Source organism: Aptenodytes patagonicus, chromosome 3 (assembly GCF_965638725.1).
Source record: "Aptenodytes patagonicus chromosome 3, bAptPat1.pri.cur, whole genome shotgun sequence".
Lineage (NCBI taxonomy): Eukaryota > Metazoa > Chordata > Aves > Sphenisciformes > Spheniscidae > Aptenodytes > Aptenodytes patagonicus.
This window is the reverse complement of record NC_134951.1, coordinates 128,022,915-128,041,043: the sequence shown is the minus strand read 5'-3', so window position 1 is coordinate 128,041,043 and position 18,129 is coordinate 128,022,915. Positions and strand designations below refer to the sequence as shown.

Sequence of the window (18,129 nt, the reverse complement as noted above, 5' to 3'; positions counted from 1 at the left end):
GAAAGATGATAGAACCTGCATGCGTGGCCAAGAGACTGGTCTCAACTGGTTCAGAGGGAAAAAAAAAAAAAATGGAACTGTGTCTTTTTTTTTTTTATTATTATTTTTTTAGCCCTTCTCTCTCTTCTTGCCTTTAGCCAAAAGACCTGGGAGCATTTGATGTACAGTCAGCAGGTATAAAAAAAAAAAAAAAAAGAAAATTATTGAAAAGGCTGGCCGGCTCCGGGGCTGTGACACTCTCTCATCAAACTCTGGATTCCAGCCAAGTTCATCTGTTAATGGAGAGCCACAGCCAGGGCCTCCCCCCACCCCCCACCGCTCCCTCCTCTACCTCTTCCTCCCTCCTAAAAAACTAGACATCGATTATGTCTGTGCTTTTCCCTTTCTATTCAAGATAAACAAAGTGCTTCAAGTTCAGGGCACACCCTGGGACCCTTGACAAAGCAATCTATCATCCTGTCTGCTAAACCAGTCTGGCCACACCACCGCGGAGGAGACTAATGCTTCCAGTGTACAATTTTCCCTTTGTGCTGCTGCCCTATTACTAGTAACCTCTTTTCTTCCCTACCTTCCCAGGAGCAGATGTGCTTGACCACTTTGCCTAAGCCCCTCCTGGCAAAGGCATTTCTCGCTGAAAGCAACCTCAAGAATTAAAAAAAAAAAAACCCACAACCAAGGAGCGGAGCCCCTGCCTGCTCCCTCCCCTCCCCGACTCCTCTCTCCATCCCTACGTCCACCAAAGAAATCCAGCACGGAGCTTGATTTTTCCTTCCCCCCTGAAGACTTCTTTTTAAGGAGTGAGTTCGGGTTTAAATCATATCCACTAATTCATTCTGACTTGCAATTAAATGCAAATACACTTTTATAGCCAGCATGGAGTGTATTAATTTTAAGAGCAAATGACAAAATAAGAATACAGTCCCTCCAATGCCAATAATGAATCACACTATAAATCATGTTAGTGGTCACATTCATTAAAGCTTGTAAAGCGCTTTGAGATCCGCGGGTGCAACGTGCCATCAACCTACAAAGTAACATCAGCTCGCCCGGACCTTGCTGCCATCGCCCAAGTGCCCCAGAGCCTGGTCGGGGGGCACAGCCAGCTCCCTTGCCGGCTGGGAGACCCCGATCGCACAGGGAACACCCCACCGAGTGCCGGGGACCCAAATCCACTCCCTGTCCCTCCCACCAGCACTCCGGGAAGGCCGGTGCTTCCCAGGCAAGCGGCGATGGTGGAATTCACAGCCCAGTATTGAGGTTGGGTCTTGCCACGGGGCCATGCCATCCGGGCAAGGCAATTTAGGTCAAGGGAAGGGCCAGGCTGGGTGCTCTAAAAAACAGGGCAGTTACAGGAATTAATAGGAAACCACAAATCACCATTTAAGGTGCACTTCATAACAGCTAGCGTGGCCTTCTTCCGATGCTCCTGGCTGCAGACAGCTCTTACCCCTTCCCCAGGTCCACACAGCGCTCCATTTGCTTGCCAGCACTAAGATCCTCTGCACCGTTTATCAGCCAACATGGGGGAAAGTGAGGTTTTTCTGGCTCCTTTGTTTTGTTAGGACAGCTGTGTGCCATTCCCACCCCCTCCCACCCATCCTCTCCTAAAGAAATAATTAAATCCAATTAGGACCAGAAAGTAATTTACATTTTGGTTCTGTGTAAGACTGGGAGGGGGGAGAAGGGGGGGAAAATCCCATAAAACACGTTGCAATGAAATTTCATTCCTTTGCTACTTATTTGCCTGCTTTTGCATCTGAAGATACCTCAGACTGCACTTCTACTCTTTAAAGGTCTGCTCACTGGTTTTACATTTTGGTGCATGGACAGAGAGAGAGGAGGAAGGTGGAAGAGAGGAAACTTGTTCCCATTCCTTGCTCCGTGAACAAGAGGGCTCTGCTGGGGCGGCCCATCCTGCTCCTGCTCCTGGCTCCTGCTCCTCCCCTCGCCGTGCCGGGGGCTCCTCCGCCGCGGTTTGCTGATTTACAGAACCTCGGTATGTGAATGGCAAAAATTCCTTGGCATAAGTATATGTTTGCTGATCACATTTCAGATCATGTGTTGTTCATTATTATGACTTGCTCAGAAACAGTTTGCTACAGTTACGTGGGTTTGCCTTGGATATTTTTTCCTCTTTTAGTACATTGAAAACAGCACGGGGGGGGGGGGGGGGGGGGGGGGGGAAGCAAATGAGAAAATGTTTTTGTGTCTATACGTTACCTCAAACAGCTATTTAAAAAAATTACAGAAAGGAATACACAATATTCCAGGACTGGGAAGCAGGAAGCAGGGGGAAAAGGAAATGAGATTAACAAATCATTTCTTAAAGACCAATGTAATGTCAAATTTTGAAGTGGAATATTTTCCTTTGGATGTGTATGGAATTATATGTGGATTTGATATTTATACACTTCTGAACTATCTAAAAATACATCCAGCCAAACCGATGCATTGAATTTAATCTGGTGCATTATTTAAGCAGCTAGAATAGAAGGCCTTTTTGCCAGGCAAGGCATCAGTGTGAGTACTATCTGTAGCACAGGTCAGCAAGTCCAGGACACATTTATTTCTAAAAATACTGCTCCTTGCCTTGTGCAGAGAACTTTTTTTTCTGAGTCTGCATTTTGGCAATTAGAAAAGCAAATACGGCATCGCTCAAGAAAAAATAAACAACGTTTCCAAACAACGTGAGTGTTTCGCTTTCACCTGTGTTGTAAAACTCCCATTAATTACAGAGAGTTTGCTCTGACCTCCTCCAGCGATTTACCCCCATTTTTGCCCATGGGAGATGGTACAAGCGGGTTTTCCTTCACTGTGTAGGTGAAGGCGCTCTCCTCCCCGCGCCCGGCGCAAAACACGAACATTTACTTTTTTGTCATTTTCATATAGTAAATTATCCATTAGATTTCATCATATCTTACTAAAGCAATTACATCAAGAAAATGATAGCGCGTGTGGAATCAATTATGCATGCACTTGGCCAGGGACCAAAGGCTATGAAGTCGGAGAGGGCAGAATCGTTCGACACACACAAATAAAAAGCCCCTGGATCTCGCAGATGGACCCCATCAGTTCATCTTACTGCCGAAAAAGTTCATGCACTTAATAATTTATTTGTGTTCTGGATACTGTTTCCCAGCTGAATATTAACAACTTTGAACTGAACCATGCTTTCAGTGTGGTATGGGTGGAAGTCATGGAAGGGCAGCACTAGGTCTCCTCCGAGGTTAAAATTATACTTCTCTTCCTTCCAGAATGGTCATTTTCCCTCTCCATTTATTTTCTTTCATTAAGCAGTGCCTTTAATCAGGGGATCCGTTTCACCCTTCCAATTCATCTTCTTACCCAGTGATAAACTCTCAAACCAAAGTTGAGCATCAATTACCAAAGACGAACAACCGAATGGATGAAGCGAAGGCGAGGGCCCAATGCCACAGCCGAGAGCCGCGGTGCCGCTGGCACAAGGGCCAGCCGGACGGGGACCCAAGGGCAAAGCCCCAACCAGGCGGGAGGGCTGGCGGACGGCCTCCCGGCGGTGGCCGGGCGCAGACACCCGGGCAGGTTACGAAAGCTGGGCAGGCTGTTCCCAGTTTCCCCTCCCAGCTCGCAACGAGGGTTGGATGATTAACGCCTTGCCCGGGCAGGCAAGGAGAAAAAGACCCTTCCTTGCGATGAGGCAACTGGAAGACTTGACTGGAAGAGGAGCAGCGCCAACAGCACGACCTGCTCCTCTGAACGGGGGCGCTCCCTCCCCGGCGCCACCGTCCCCCGAACGCAAAACCACCACCCGAACGCCAAGAGCAGCTTTGCACACGTGTACGGTGCAGGATCAGGCCCAGGGCACGTGTCTTCAAGGCCAGTCGTGCAAAGAAGAGCCCGGGCCCTGCCGTGTCCTGCCCTGCCGTCACCTCTCCCTTCTGCCCAGGCAACTCCGGATCACGGAAAATAATTCTATCTATACGTACAGAAATTTTTTTTAAAGGAATGTCTCCCCCAAATGGGAACAATTTCCTTCTACACTTCCAACCAAGTGTACTTAACATTAAAAGAGAACTGATAGAACATATTTAATTACTCAAGGTTAGACTCCTAATTCCTCAATTCACTAAAGGAAACTTGGCAAGAAGATGCATCATTTTGCTGCTTTCTACTGGAGCATCTGAGGGAGAAGAGCCACTGAGGCAGCTAATACACAAAACATGATCAAAAGTGATTAACAACAGCTTCATATGCAAATTGCATTAATGAAGGAGTGCAAAGTCATCATGTAAATTAAATATGTCAAATCTCTTGGTGAACTTTCAATCTTGAGAAGAAAAAACACCGCTTTAATTTTTTTACATCATCAATTTTCCAAGATTGAAAATCTAAGAATCTTGGTGCTATAAAACAATTTTCACCTTTTTTTTCTCCTTCAGCAGCCTGACAGGCTGGCCTGATGTGTGCCGAATGCACATGTTAATAGGCCAATCAAAAATGCAAAACAATTCGCAATTACTGCAAGGACCTAATGGTCATTAGAATTTACAACTAGGTAATGAACTAAAGTCTGCCCACACCATGCATATTCATAAAGCAATTTAGCCTTTGAAGATTAAAGAAGTGCTTAAAATTCAAATGAGCTTTAGCAAATTATCAGTAAGATTCATCCAAAAAGCAAAAGGGTTTTTCTTCCTGTGATTTCCTTATTTTTTTAATGCAAAATTGTTATATCTTCCAGACCGAGCTCCAACTAAACACAGGGCTCCGAGTCAAGCCAAAGGGGCTGGAGACAAACAGAGGCAGAAAACATTGTTATGGACTTTGTTCAGAAAACTAAGCCCTTAAGAGCCAAACCTATCTCTAAACATGGTAATTTATCAAAAGCAGCACAGACTTGCTCATAGGCAGTATTGTGTGCCGCTCTCCGAGAGCAGATTAACAAGATTTCCGCCACCCTCCAAAAAAGCCTTTTTCCCCTCAAGTCACATCTTCCGTGTAAACAGCAAATGTATTATAAAAACATTATTTTCATCAAAGTGCAGCAGCATTAATTTTAGGAACTCGCTGCATTTAAAAAGGAGGGATGAAAAGATCTCCGCACCGGAGCGTGCCACCGAGAAAGTCGCTTCGCTCCCAGGGAGCGAAGCCGCCGCCGAGAGAGAGAGAGGAGTTTGAGGGGGGACCGCTCAGCGCCGGCGGCCGCTCGCGAACTTGGCTCCGCTCTCGGCCGGCCCCGTCGGGGCCTGATCCTGCCGGCACCTCCTGTGGCACCCCGATGGGCGCAGAGGAGGGGAGCCCCGGCTTTGCCAGCGACCCCGGGGGCAGGAGGCGGTTGGGGAAGGAAGGCTGCTCCACCTGCCTCCCCGGCGCCCCGACTTTGAAGGATGGATGAACGTTCAAATAATTTCTATTCCCGCCTCCCCAGCCTTCCCCAGCCTCGCGGCTTATCTTACCTGCGCCCCTGCAGAGCAAAAAAGAGGATGCCCGGGGCCGTGCTAACGCCCCACATTTTTAACATTTATTAGACAGAATAGGACCTGGCGCCACGCGAAAGCCGCACCAGCAAACATCTGTATCAGCCACGAGTCCCCGGTTTTGACCGATTCCCCCCGACATCAACGTTACTTCACATGAGGAGAGTTCAGCGAGGGCCGATACGGGATGTGACAGCATAAATCAGAATTAGATTAAAAACAAAAGTTTAGAAACTACCGCCGGGTCGCCGAGCTCTTCGAGGCCATGTCTCCCAAACTGCCTCCAAGTCATCTCCCCCACGAGGAGATTTCCCTCCCCCCCCCCCTTCTTTCACTGCTTCCGGAGACGGCACACAGACGTAAAAACCGCACCACTGGGCTCCGAGTATTCCTTAAAATAAAGCAATTAACTTATTTCCAGGCTCCAGCAAGCGATCGTGACAGCCTCCCCCCGGCAGAAAGTGGGAGCCGTGGTCCCTTGACCCCCGGCCAACACAAAAGAGGCAGCCCCAGCACAATGCCTGCTGTCAGCAACTGAATTATTTTTATACAGGAATTTTTATCTCTATTGTACAAACAAGTATGTGTCTGTGCTGACTTGTTAAGCAATCCACTTGTATGTAGAATAAGATTTTTTTTTCCCTGCTACCAGTCACACAGCTCTAAGATCAGAAGAAATACATACTCTTTGAAGCTCCTCAAATGTTTTAGTTAAAAGGACAGCAGTTGTTTTCAAAGATCCAAGAGTATCTTTATCAGAATTTAATTTTTCCTCATTGATTTTTTTTCTAAGGTAACACAAATTTAACACAGGACAGTTTATTACAAAATAATACAGCCTCTAAATAATCTTCCGGGAGGTAATACTCTCTTTTTCCAAATGCATCCCACTGTGTTTTACCTCCTCAAAGAGAACAAGGCTCCCCAACTCCTCTTTCTCTTTGCGCAACAACTATTTCCTAAATATGAAAATCAGCATCGATAATAGAGAAAACGCAGCGAAAAGCCCCTGGCCACCCTCACGCAGTAAATGCTCCACGCACTTGCGGTGCCCTGGCTGAAGCACGGCAGTTTTGCTGATATATTCTCTTACTCCAGAAAGAATAAACTCAGTAGCTAAAATGCAACGAAACCCAGATGATTCATGCAATGTCCAAAAAAAACCAGCTGTGATGCTGTAGCAAAGTAACGCTGGGTGACAAATTAATTGCTGAGAATTTGGGGGGGGGGGGGGGGGGGAGGCATTTTTATTTTTGCATTTTATATTTTGCTGCCTGCTAAATCAATTAAGTTGAGCAATGAATGCGGAATTAAACTCCTTACTTCCTAAGGAGTGAGGAACTGTAATGTGTGTTTATTTTAAAAAGGTAATAGTTGTAGTAATAGTAGTAATAATAATATTAATAATAATATCCACAACAACAATAATAACACCACTGAAGGCAGGGCTCCTCTTTAAGCCTTTGTTGTTCAGCAGTAATTCCATTGTTTATTTAGGCAGAGGTTTTTCTATCTGAAGCTAAGATCAAATCGTAGGTGTAATTGTTCAGCACTTAGGCAAAGCAGGGGGAGGACAGAAGAAGAAAGTCCTTGGTTTTGACTGACCAAAGCTCCCCGGGTCTCCCTCCACCAGCACCCGCTCCGGTGCCAATTCAGCACCCTCTGAAGCTGCTTCAGACCTCAATACCACCCTGACAACGCCTACCTGGAAGGGCAGAGTTGAAGCACTGCCTTCTCCTCGACAGCTATTTCACAGGGATATTAAGCCTCGTTTCCTTGACGGTAATGCAGTTGTTTGGTTTTTGCTTCTTGCTCCAGTCTTGGTGTTTTAGCTGTTTAGTGTGAAACACAAAAATCTGAGCTCGAGCTGAGCTCCATACCCATCAAATAGGGGAAAGCGGTGGGGTTTTTTTAACAGCAACATGTTCAGGTAAAAAGTTCCAGCAGAACTGCAGCAGGCAAGCGGGGAGAGGTCTCCGGGGAGAGCAGAGAGAAGAAACACTTTGGTGCACTGTCTGCAAACTCAGAATTCAGCAGCTTTTTTTGGCAGCCAATTTGTTTCAAGTGTTTTGTTTCAGGAAACGTATGTATTTTTCTTTGTGCATTTTGTGGATTTACTACAACCGCTCCTGACAGCTGTTGATTCAGTTAAATGAGCACATTATTAAAAATCCTCTAACGTAGCCGCGCTGAAAAACAGACACCTTTGGATGGAGCTGAAGATCTGAACCCAGAAGAAGATGCAAATGAAACCTCTGTGAAGAGGATGTACAGCCTGGGCCGTGCCTGCAGCCGGGGGGGGGGCAAAGGCAGCCCCAGCCCCTGTTTGTGCTGTCTTTCTTTTCTTTGTTTCGACCAGACCCAGATACTAAAAAGGAACGAAAAGCAAAGCAAACGATCCCAGATAGAAAAAAATAAATGTTTGCTAATACTTGGGAAAATTACAGCCCCAGCAGGCTGGCATTAATGCGCTTCAAATAATTCTGCACTGTGCCCCATACTTCGTTTTCTGTCCGTACTTACTAGCCAATTTTGCAGAGGAAGAACACCTATACGGAACGAGGAGGGAAAGAAGTGGATGTTTTCATTTTGCTTTAGATCAAAGGCAAACAAGAATGCAAACTGTGGCATATTGAATATTTTTTTCCACTGCTGTCATTCACACCAGGCTATCGAAGTTTTATACAATTCCCCAGCCCGGCTGCATATTAAGCTGGCTGTGTACAGCTTTATTACAGCGTGGTGGTGAGGAAACATTAATATTCCTGTGTTGCATCTGACAGCACATTTACATGTGCCCATCTGAGCTCACACCTGAGAGCTGCTCCAAGGTACAGTAGCTGTGCTCCGATTGTAAAGGCAAATGAAGAACACAAATTCCCTGCTGGGATCGGGGCTGACCTCACCACACCCCACACCGCAAACCTTTCCCTTGCCAACCCGAGGCAATGCCACCTCCGAATGAAGAATGAGCCGGGGAGCAGCCACCAAGTTACCAGCCCTCGCGGAAGAAGAGCGAAAAGCCTCGCTGAAATATTTTAAAGATGCACAGCGAGTGCAGCTGGCCAATAAAGGCTGGGAAATAAACTCGCTGAACCCCGCGCGGGATGCGTTGCATACTAAACCTGATTAGGAAGACGGGGAGGATGTTTATGGGCTTCAAAATGGGTTTGGCGTTAACACAGGAGGGTTTGAATAACGGGAGCGCTTGGTCTGCCCGTCCATGAGGGTCCGCAGTCGCCAGTCCAGCTCCTGCAAGCGTTTAAGTGCGCAGGTGCCGTTCGGTCCGTGCCCGGCAGGGCAAAGCACACCCGGGGTGGGGGCCTTGAAGAGCAAACTTGAGTTTCATGGAAATTCATGATGAAATGGAAAACAGGTCATCCCAACCGCTCGGGCGGCTTGTGGGTCCATTAACGTGCCTGTTATTTTTAAAAGTAGGTAATAAATCACAGCAATCCATGTACTGATATCAGCCATCGTGGGCCCAAACCTGCTATGCCCGACGTTACCAGGAGGCAGGCTGGAGCTACTGCGTTTGTATAAAGCGAGATAAAATGTGTTCGTTAGCCCAGGGGGAAAAAAAAAACAAACCAACCAACCAATGGTTAATTTTAGGGCCATGCTACCAGTATGAATATAGGTCTTAACGTACTAAAAATATGTGATCTCGGTGTATTTTATGAACTTGTGCAATATCCCAGAAGCTGACACATAAAACAGAGCCCTCCCGGACAGAAGCGGCGTTCAGACGCCCGCCAGGCTGAGAAGACGACCTCCCCGGACTCGCGACATCGCTGGCAGCACCACGACCCAAACAAAATCGCAACAAGCAGAAAGGTAACGAGAGCTCCTCAGCGATTAGCTAAAAAAAAAAAAAAAAAAAACCAAACCCAAAACAACCCCAACACAACCGAGTGGCAACGTGCCAGGCCGTGTCCAGCTTGATGCTAAACGCCTTTTATTGCACAAAGCTGGTACTATTGGATATAAAAACAGACCCAAGTTTGAAGGGAATTTTGTCCAGAAAATTTCCGTAATGAGGATGCGCGCAGGCAAACAACTGGAGGCTGAACTCCCGTTGCCTGACACTGCCTCGCCTGCCTCTTTAATCGTCTCCATTATTTGAATGAAGTAAGAAAGAGCTCGTGGGCTGAGGGTTGCATACACAAAACGGGGTGATGCTAATAGGCCTCCTCCTCTTTAAAAGAGGCACTACCAAATTATGGGAACATTTAGGGAAGACTTTATTTCTCCCACCGGGCTAATTTGAAGGTGTTTAATTTACTCCCTGCCTCAGTTTCCATCACCCGGCATTCGTTGTTGGGACTCGCTGCACAGAGCCTTACGTTTATTACGCACATTATTTTCAAAGCTCTCGGCACGTGATGCTAACGTGCGCCTTTTCAGATCTATACGAGGTTTAACGCGTGCCGGGCTGCCTCTTCAACCACAAGTATTTTGGACGCAGCGATGCTTCAGCCCATGGTGAGCTCCACAATTAGATGTTCCATACAATAGGAGAAAGAATGCAAAACATTATTTCTCATCCTCTAAACCAGAAGATCTGATTTGCAGGAAACAAAAAAGCAGAAAGATTCAGGGCACTGCAACATTCTGATGCTCCCCTGGAAGGATCACGCCGATGCAGAGGAAAACTTTCTACCCTGCTTCTGTGCTTCGAGTGAACTCGTATTTGTGTTTCCAGTAAAGAGCCATTTTTACATTAACTGTCTGTAACAGCAGGGAATAGGAAAACTAACACAATCTTTACCTCGTACAAAGGATGATATTGGTGTCACGTGTTCGCTTCTTCAAAAAATGTTTTTTATAAAAGACAACGGGGAAAGCAGAGGAACGATTGACTCTTCCCCGTACCCCCGCGCGAGTAGCGTTAGAGCAACTTTTTGATCCCCTACATTTTTTACATTTCCCCCCCCCCCCCGAGAAGTAGATTTCACAGCCGCACAGGCCACCGCCTTTAATTAAGCTTTCAAAAGTCTTCTGACAATGCCAACAATTGCAAGACACTTCTGGAGCTCAATCATGCAATCATCGTGACACTTCTATTTACAATTTGTCTTAGAAAGAGTTTCTCTGACATTGTACTTTGACAAAACAGCCAAGCTGCCAGTTCACAACCTTTCTCTGTCTTATTTACAAATACAGCTTGTACGCAGGGCTCCGAACCTCAGGAGCGGGAGCCTTTGGGTAGCACCCTCACTATTTTTCCTGCCTGCGGCTGTTTTACCCAGCCTGTGCTCTCTGTTTCTTTGTATGGGGAAGGCAGACAGAATCCGACTCCGAAATATTTCCATATTCCTTCCCCCTCCCCTTTTTTTAAGCTTTCATCTTATTGTCCAGATGCAATGCTAACTATTCAATGCAGACGTCAATAATTTTTTTGTCTCCGGAACAAAACAAAATAATAAGGAATCGCAATTTACAACCTACAGAATTACAATGGCAACTACTAATAACAGCCCAAGAAAATTTCTGTGGTGTAATGACTACTCAAAGACATTGCCTCCTGAGAACTGTAATAATCAAATGTACTTGGTCCAAAATTTAGTACCAAATTATGTCCACCTTCCCCCCGATTACTGCAGACAGAGGTTTTTCTTACGTTATTTTCCCACGTATTTTATTTGAATGCCACAAGCAGCCCGAGAATAAAGGATGGGAGCAGTAAAAATGATCTCCCCTCCTCCTCCCCTCTTTGTACAGTAACTACGGCATCCGCAGATACACACTCGGCATTGTAAAGGGGAATACGCAGCAGCACTCCAAAGTGTTCCTCCAACTGAATCCAAGTAACATTTAGGATCCTTCCTCGCCCAAAAAACAGCCTTTCATTAATTCCCTCGGATTTATACATTCAACAAACAAACCGCTAAAACCTGACACCGGCGGACGATAAATATTTCTTCAGCCTTTTCAATAAGTGAACAGCGATTTTACATTCACTGATCTCTAGATACTTCAGTTAATATTTCCCCCTATTGTAAAATATGGGAGCGGATAACTAAAGCCCTGCCGTAGCACTCACTGCAAATCACGGGCTGCCGGTGTCTGGTGGTGAGGCTTTGACATACATATTGATGAAAGCTGCCTCATTGGACCCACACAACATATCCTATTAATTTTCAGTTAAATTTATGACATTTCAGCTATAGCGCTGGATCAGCATCACTCAAAATTTTACAGCAAGTCAAAGCGACGCGCAGGCAGACACCCACACGGAAGAGACAGGTACGCATGCCTGCACCTATATGGATCTCACAGCTACTGCACAGGTTGCACACATACATATAAGCTCTTGTAGTCATCCCCGTCTCTGGAAAACGGTGAGGATAAAGAACAGCCTATCGACGGTTAAAATAGACATCATTTCTCCCTGCATTTGAATGACTCGCTGCCTCCTTCCTTGCCTTTAGATGAGCCGATCCTTAACCGTTACTTATCTTAAGATGATCTTTTACTGTAACACACCAACTTACTGACTACAAAACTGCAGACAGAGCACATGCTGCATCCAGAGCTAACCTAGAGCACCTCCGTATCCAGAGCTAACCCGTAACACCTCTTTCAGCCTAACAACTGATTTGGGGCATTTTTACGTTGCTACTGAATACGTATTTTCTGGTCTTTCACCAGAAAGAATCAGTTCCCTCAACGCCTGTGTATTTTTCTAAAGGCAGCCTCTGTCCTTTTTTTTTTCATTAATTACACACTCGTATCTTTTTGCATTTCGCATTCTTGCACAGAAGTCAGATATAAAATATCAGCATTCGAAGAGCCCAAGGTTCACTGCAGGGGCCTTCCAGAAACCTGAACTCCACAGCTCACTCCAAGACCCTCACCGGTGACTTTACTGCCAGACCCCACAAACTCCTGGACAGGGGTCACTCCAGCTATTGCCACACTTCTTTGGGATAACGAGGGAGCTAAACTCATCCACGTGAAAGGGGAGACGAAAACACGAAGGGGAGGGACAGCGCGAGACCCCGTAACTCCTAGTGCTCCTTTCCCGCCTCCCACAGCCAGGCTGCATTTCCCACCACAGGGAACAACCAGGGGACCCCAGCGCCCATCGGCTCCGTCCCGGCCGGGGACGCGCAGGAGAAGACCTGTGCTCTCGGACCGTTCGTCCACGGGCACGGCTGGGCACCACCGCGCAGAAAACTTGGGGCCGGAGATGCCCGGACGACCGCAGCTCAGTCTCTACTCACAACAGCGCTCGTGGCTTGCACCACGGACCCGAGCCCGCTCCCAGCCAGGCCCACCTGCACAGCAAAGGCGATCCCTGCGTGTAAGAGCGAGCAGGATCAGGCCCCTGCCGATGTGCCCCTCTCCTTACCCATTGCCCTCCGCTCACCGAACCATTTAAAGTCAGTTAAAAACCACAGCCTTTTCTGAATTAACGGCCCCGTGACACCGTGCGAGGCCAAATCCTGCTCACTTCACATCACCCGCGCCACGCGAAAGCGTGATTTGGCTCGCCGAGTCTCCCGCGCCAAACGAGTACCAGAGCAAAACCCTCAGCCGAGGAGGTTTCCCCACGTGCAGAACTCGCCGCCGTGGCCATCCCTCCGGCCGAGGGACCTATTCAGGACCACGGGGAGGAGAGCGGGTTTAATTCTTGCTTGACAGATACTGTGTTTTGTCTTTTCAACAGAGCGGCGCCGTACGTAAATACAGCGTTACATCATACCGCCGCTCCTCCATATTTGGTGATTTAGTATGGCTCCAGAGCTCGGAAGACTACAAATCCCTTCCGCCAGGCTCCCGCTTCATTAATCATGCCCTACGCTTCTGCTCGTTTTCCATCAGATCACAGGCAGCACATGGAAATGGGCACTGCCCTCTACCACTCCGGGGGAAAAAAAAAAAAAACACCTTTAACGTCCATGGCTGGGAAGTGCAATATGCGGAATTATTGGGTTTTTTAAGTCTCATTCAAAACACAGCTTAGCAGTAGCTGAGCCTCTGTTTCCTCTTAAACATACATATATACATGTATTCAAAGCAATACCTATTACTCCGCGGAAACAGTATATATTCATTCACACGCCGTATGCGTGTGGACGCACATGGCTTTGCATACACACATGCGCACAGACACAGGCGCACCGATACGTATTTGCTGCCACCGCAACAGCCTCAAAACTACAGCTCTCCAGCGTGATTTGCCGGCCGGTTTGGAGGCCGGGGAGGCTGCGGGAGTATCGCGGTGAACCTCCCAGCGCCTACTGCCCTATTATGGTTTAACTTCGTGGCCAAAGCAAGCCCAAGACAAGCTCCAGCACATCGTGTGATGATGTACTGCGCCTCTGACAACCCTGAGCGGTCCTGTGGGCTCCCCAAAGAGGGGTACCGGCAGTGCCGCATCCCAAACATCGCTGGGAAGGGGGGTTTGAAACTGGTTCAGGCATTTGTTGGTGTTGATACGCTGCGGTCTCGCCTTTTTCGACCAGTAGCATTGGCGCGGTTTGAAGTGATTTGCAACGCTCGCTGCAAATGGGTAGTACTCTTGTTTACTAGCAGGATTTTAAAAGCAGAGCGTGCCTTGTTACGCTTCCAGGGCTCTGGGATTTTCTTTCACGTAGTACGCTCTATTTTTTAACCTTATTTGTGAAAGTATCTGCACGGCAAATGGCTTTCCGGTTTAAAAAAAAAAAAAAAAAAAAAAAATGCTAAGAAATGGAATTATTTACCCTTTTTTTTTAAATTACATTTTATATTGTTTGTTGCACAAAACAGAACTCTGCCTTGGACATTTGTACGGCTGACATGTGGTTGTGTAAACCGCAAACAAAATCAAGATACATCTGTCAAAACCACATCAGAGACAAGAGAGAGCACAGCGAAGCATTTATCATTTGGCTGAGGAGGCAGGCTGCAGAGAGCGGCCTTTCCTGTCAAACCAACCTTTTGAAATTTCCAACATGCCCTTAAACTTTTCGAATAAGCATGTCTGTGCGCTTCAGCAACTGCCCTCTCTACTCTGGCCTGGCCAGTCGAAAATGGCATCTTAAAGTCAAGGTCGGTGGTGTCACTTTGCCATGGGGCTGTGTTTAATTACAGTCCATACGCTGACAGCCAATATGGAACCAAGGCTGGCTGATGCTCGGTTAACTCTTTCACCCCTGACTTTGCCAAAGACTCGAAAGCTCCTCGCTTTATCGCGTGGCAGGCTCTGAAATCTCCTCCTGCAGCGCTACGGCAGGCGAGACACTGGGAGACGGTGACTACAATACAGGCAAATCACGAGAGCGGCCTCAAACAATACTGTTAGAAATACCGGCTGGCACGGCACGTGCCTGTTGATCCTGCCTCTGCGCAGGCACTAGGAAATACCGGTCGTGCGCTCACCGCTAACCGAAGGCAGGGTATTTAACACGTCGGCCGTCACGGCGAGCAGAACAGAGAGACAGACACAGCAGTTTACAACTGCGAACATGCTACGTTGCAACTGAAACGGAAATGAACTCGCAAACACTTCTCCTTGCTTTAATTTACCTGCTATATGTTCCTGTTTAGGGCAAATTCCTCTAGATGACGTTGATAAACAATCGTCATCCTCTGGCGTAACCTGGATGCCAACCTCCACAGGATTGGATGCTTTTTTCAGCTCACTTGGTGAGGGTGAAGGTGGCTTATCCACAGCCTTCTCTAAGCAGAGACTGCCATTGCATTGTTTCCGTTTGTGCTCAATAAAAATAAGAATGTCCCCCAACGGGAAGTTCATCTGACACTGGCCACAAGTGAGGAGGTCGTGGTCCCCTTCCGGAGCTCCCAATGTGCCATGTTCAGGTTCGTCATCAGTGAGAATGGCTTCAAGAGGTTCGGCTGCAGTTTGAGAAACAAAAGGAGAATCATTAGAGCTCTCGGGAAAGGCACCGGGCACGGGGGGGGGAAGGAACGCGCCGAGCCCCCTCTTCATGAATATTACACCCTGCTCACAACGTCCGCCTGCTCCCCCCCCAACTAAACCCATGCAACACGGCTATTAGCACGGCAGCGAGGAGATGAATTCATCAGTTACAGGGAAGAGATTTTGCAGAAGCAGCTGTAGCACGCAGAACTCGGAGAGCGAGCACTGCAACTGGCTCTGTGTTCCTACACGAGGACAAATTTCTGACTCGACTGAAAGATTCAGTGGTAAAATTAAATGGATAGGCTGAAAGAATACGCTGCAAAACTCCTGTGGCACTACGAAGAGAAGCAAATATGGTGTTTTATTGCCAGATGTATTATTTATGTATATGAATTCAAGGCTAAAAGCACGGCACACACTCTCTCACACACATACGGGTGTGTATTTTCCACCAGCCAGACCTAGTTTCTAAAATTCAGAAGCCTGACCTACGCGGGTGCGGGTGCAGGCAAAAGGTGTTTCAACATATAGACGTTGCATATTCCCCATACGGGCCGTGCAGGTAGCACGCGTGTGTGTAAAAGAGCAGAGAGGGAGAGCCAGACCGCATGGCCGCACACACCCAGGCACCGACACACGCGACACATCTAGCCCTTGTAACGCACGTGCGTACGTATACGTATGTATTTGTGTCGCTATCCCTACCAGGCCGTTTGCGGCTTCCAATTTAAAAATTCGAAAGCCGGGAGTTATTCGTGGGGGAGGGAGGGGATGAGACAAATAAATAAATAAATGGCAGAAACCGAAACGATAAAAAGCAAGTGCAGCAGAAATGCCTGCGGGGCGGGGGGAGGCACCTCTCACTTTTCAGCTACTCCTCAGGATTCAAATAAATATCAAATTCACAACCGATTCCACCCAGAGATATTGGCTAGATGGGACATTTTTTAGTACTTAAGGAAACAAGGCAATTAGTCATTTTTCCTTTTTCATCCTGAGATAAAGGAATGCCTAAATTATCCTCAACGTGTTAGCACTGGTGGCCCTCAGCATCTAAAAATCAGCGTGGCCAAGCGACTGCCACATTTCCTCGCAACAGTGAGAAGTGCCTTCTTTAGACTCAAAATACCTTGCCTAATGTTGTCAAAGTTGACAAATTTTCTGAATGAGCTCCAAAAAGCTTCATTATGAGGCTATTTCTGCTCACAGAATCGTCAGTGGATGCTCTAACGAGGCAGACGCGGCTCTCTCTTCTGTTGGCTTTTTTTTTTTTTTTTTTTTTGTTAAGTTAGCAGAGAAATACCTTGGCAATCTGTGTGCAGTCACCATCACCATTGCCTTTCACGAGGGGGAAAAAAAAATAAAAATAAATACCAGCAGCGTGTCGGTACTCCTCTACCTGCGCAATACAACACGCACGCTAGCAGCAGCGAGCAGGAGGAGAGGGTACTACAACTACAACCCACCTCAAAACACTGCCAGGTAACGCAAGTGAGACAGAATACAACTCCTAAACAGTTAATCAGCCTGACCTTCTTTAGCTGGCTGCCAATTTCACATTTAATGAACTTAAAGCCACAGAGAATCAAAAAATAGATTTTAATTTGACTGCACGATATTGGAACAGATTTTGATAAAGTGCAAAAATCCAGTGAACTCAGGTTAAATTTATTTCAACCCTACCTAGGCTGAATATTGAGGAGGAAGATCTGGAGTAGCTCCCAGTTGTGCTGCGTAAAATAATATTGAAAGAGCACACTACCTCGCCGTACCTCAGCTCCAACTAGGACACAGGGATCCAGTCCATCATTTCTCGCCTCTAGTACTACTTCTAATTTAACGTAAGGTCAACCACAGGAATATGAAGGTTACATTCGTATTAATAAAAACAATGTCTTAATCGCTGGGGTTTTCTTCTAAACTTACAGACCGACAAGATAAGACACACAACGTGCACTCCGCGCTCCTCGGGAAGCCGGGAGAGGAGCAGGGTGTTTCTGCGGGATTGCTGGGCATGGCGTTTTTCTCCCCAGCCGTTCCTCGCGTTCGGACCGAGGGAGTAAATTATTGCGGGACTAATTCCACCAGTAGCTCGCTGCACGCCGCAGACAAAGGTATTTTGCAAATCTAACTTCTAGCTCACCAACTCTCCGCAGCAAAAGACACAAAATGACCCGTATTCCCCTTACAACTGGCTTAGCGAGGAGCTCTGCATAATCATTACTCAGTTATAATGTTTTCCCGCGGCCCGATTTCTTTCTGACGCTGTCAGTTATTATTTAGCAGGGGAAGGTAACCCGCTGCTTCGACACCAGACAGTTAAAAGTAGCGCTAAACAAAAATAGACTTTGCTGAAGTCTGTACCGACCGGGCTGATTTACAATCAAAACCAGGAAATGAAGTGGTAATTCAGAGGTTGCTGATTACACCTCCACATTTCACCTAATTAATTTTATAGGAGGCAAAGTTCTTGAAAATAACAAGATGATCAAATGTACAGATATAAAACCTGTAACCTCAACATTTTCTATGCTCTTAACGTAAATTATTGCTAATTAACAAGAATTATATACTAATGTATGAAATACGGCTGGCACCGTGTTCACTGCAAAACATTTGGCTCCTGATGGAGGCAGAGCCAGCAAAAATACGGTTTTATTATTACTGCTACTTTTAAAACAAAATATAAAATACGGGGTTTACAAGGAAAACGCCAAAATACAATTCACCTGGTCTCGCCACTGATTTGCAGGATGCGTCTTTTAATTCTGGGGCAATCAAAATTCCCTGCCTGGG

At 46.8% G+C, this 18,129-nt stretch overlaps 1 protein-coding gene across 6 annotated transcripts in view; it reads right to left on the bottom strand.

Moving 5' to 3' along the window:
* Positions 1-18,129, bottom strand: part of BCL11A (BCL11 transcription factor A) — a 74,692-nt gene that overhangs the window by 53,032 nt on the left and 3,531 nt on the right. For 5 of the 6 annotated variants that reach the window (XM_076335161.1, XM_076335160.1, XM_076335162.1 and 2 more), the window contains exon 2: positions 14,976-15,305. In XM_076335161.1, the coding sequence (XP_076191276.1) occupies positions 14,976-15,305 (330 nt within the window). Of the gene's footprint in view, positions 1-14,975; positions 15,306-18,062; positions 18,120-18,129 lie in introns of those variants that run through there. The other variant, XM_076335163.1, reaches the window with a different exon arrangement.